This window comes from Capsicum annuum, unplaced genomic scaffold, assembly GCF_002878395.1.
Source record: "Capsicum annuum cultivar UCD-10X-F1 unplaced genomic scaffold, UCD10Xv1.1 ctg51777, whole genome shotgun sequence".
NCBI lineage: Eukaryota > Viridiplantae > Streptophyta > Magnoliopsida > Solanales > Solanaceae > Capsicum > Capsicum annuum.
In genome coordinates, this window is record NW_025859747.1 from 1,722 (window position 1) to 4,381 (window position 2,660).

The window sequence follows — 2,660 nt, forward strand, 5'->3', positions numbered from 1 at the left end:
AAATATAAGAAAAATTCGAGGAGAAGGAAAAGGATAACATTAACAAATTATACTTGACTAATTAATATCATTAACTAACTTTCTTAAGGCACACTAAAAAAAATCATTTAATTTGGATCGGAGGGAGTAAGCAAGTGGCCTCCTTAATCAACCCTTGGATGAGATTGATGACTTCATAGGGAATTGAATACTCATTTCATTTTGTTCCAATTGGAAAACAAATGAGCAAAGCACATGTGAAGTAGGGCCTAGCTCCTTCACAGTCTACTTTGGTACTGGTAACATATGCAAAGGCAGCTATTATAAATTCAGAACAAGTTCTTCCAAATATATCAAACATTTTTTGAGTTTTGGTCCATTCATCTCAAGTACAAGCTCCACTTCAACCAAAACTCCATCAAATACCAAAACATTTCACTAATTTTGAACATCAAAAAGTGATCGTATCATATATATCATGGGTATTCGTTTACTATCTATGATTTCCAGTGTCAAGCAATTCAACAAATTGCACTCTGTTCTTTCGAGGAATTATTCAGACGTTCCAAAAGGTCATTTAGCAGTTTACTTGGGAGAAACTGATAAAAAGAAGCGATACGTGGTTCCAATTGCATACTTGAATCACACTTCGTTCCAAGAATTGCTTAAGAAAGCAGAAGAAGAGTTCGGGTTTCAACATCCAATGGGCGGTCTGACAATACCCTGCAACGAGGAAACTTTTTTTCATGTCACTTCTCGATTGAACAAAGCTTGATTAATAAGTGCATGCATGTGTTTCCTCTTATTTTCCTCATGCATGCCATGCAAGAGCTGTAAATTTATATGCAAATTAAGCCTTTTTTCCCACTCTCATATTGTTGAGAGAATTGGAAAGTAAATTACGTACAATCAACTTTAAGCTTATCATTCTTCATTGTCTTCGGAAAAGATTTAAGCTGTATAATACTACTTTATTTTTCACATGCACCATCATTGCAATTTAACTTTCTAGAATACGTTATGTACCATTTTTATCAAGTTATTACGTCATGTACCATTTCTACAGTATTAGTACATGGAATTTAAACTCCGTTAATATTTTGTGGTGGAAAGGAGCTTCCGATCGAGCAACGTTAACTAAAAGTTATTTCCGCATGCAGCATGTACGAATGGATTCAAACAATGAAATAAACTTATTCAGGATAGGTTGTCTACTTCATACTTTCCTAATTAGAGTGTGGATGGACCTCGCGCCAAGGATGTTTCTTGTTCTAAGCTATCATTCTTTTTAACTTAACAATGTTGTTATACCTACTATAGGACTCAAGAGTAACATACTGACGATAATTTATGAAATCGACGGTTATTTTCGTTAATTTCTTTCTGTAGAACTGAGAAGCTAGCTGGGAGCAGAATAGTCTACATAGAAATTCTGTATTCACGCTAATTATGTTTAGATGAAATTTCAATCATTTTCAATTTTTTTAATTATCTGGATCTGGGTCAGTGACTTGGAATAAAAGATGTCAAAGCATTTCTGTAGAACTGTTGGAGTAGTTATCAAGAAATTTCTTCAAGCAGAATTAATAATAATCAAGGAAATCTAATTATTGAACAACGTCAGCAATGACTGGTGTAGATTTGAACTTGTGAAATTATTAATTAGATTAAGTAAAGCTATATACCCCCAAAATAATTACTATTATAATCCTAAGTCGTCGACCATCCAAGATTGTGATGGTCTGATGGCATGACAAATACTCTTTCACCTTTAACTAGAGATTTCGAATTTCAAGTCCTGTGGCTTAAAGTATCATCTTTGGCCGAGAGCATTTTTACCCCAAAGATGGACTTTCCAATGCACATTCACATTTGAATTAGTCAGTCCCAAAAACAGGTACTGAATATCGAATAAATTTTTTTTTTTAAAAAAATCATCTATCCTATCCACAATATTAACAATTTTTTTTATTCAGTTTTTCTTTCATAATGATTATTAATAATTCTATTTAAAAAATGCCATGCTGATCGTAGTTATATGGAAGATGGTTCGAATCATTTGATAATCTGGATATGTATCACCAATTCTGTGATCAAATTAAGTGTATATATGTACTCTCAATTTATTTTAGAACATGTGAAAGCACTAATAATACTGCATGTATTACTAGTAGGCTAGTTGTTAATGTAGACAAAAGCCTTCTCTTTCTTAAAAAACATAACGTTCTCAACTTTTTTATTTTGTATAATCGAGGAACTGCGAAATTCAACCGAGTAACAATGATCAGAAAATGAATAAATTAAACAAAATTCTACAAATTGTGGATTATTTGTAGTCATCACTTAATAGTCTCTCTGGTACATATGGATGAGTGATAGGCACAATTAGGGTGGCAAACGGGCGGATTGGATTGGATTTGGACGGGTTAAATATGGATCGAGTAAAAATGGTTTAGATTACAATCCGCCCATATAAATATGGGTAAATATGGATTGAGTAAAAATGGTTTCAACCCATTTTAACTCCTAAGTCAAAAACTTAAAACTTCTATATCATATCTACTTGACTTTTTTTCCATTTCTTTTTGTCACATCCTTTTTCAACATCCAAAAAGATTCGTTTTAAGTTTCGAAAGGGCTTTTATTAAAGTGACAAAAAATGAAAATTTTGTTTCGAAAAG

The 2,660-nt window shown here is 32.6% G+C and overlaps 1 protein-coding gene across 1 annotated transcript; it reads left to right on the forward strand.

The window, feature by feature from the left end:
• The first annotated feature begins 457 nt into the window (after positions 1 to 457).
• Positions 458 to 754, forward strand: LOC124892896 (auxin-responsive protein SAUR22-like). Its single transcript, XM_047404081.1, has one exon. The coding sequence runs from the start codon at positions 458 to 460 to the stop codon at positions 752 to 754; it is 297 nt and encodes a 98-aa protein (XP_047260037.1).
• Positions 755 to 2,660: the final 1,906 nt, after the last annotated feature.

What these genes read in the sequence shown, in the direction of transcription:
- LOC124892896 (XM_047404081.1), top strand. Translation starts at nt 458, where the DNA reads ATGGGTATTCGTTTACTATCTATGATTTCCAGTGTCAAGCAATTCAAC.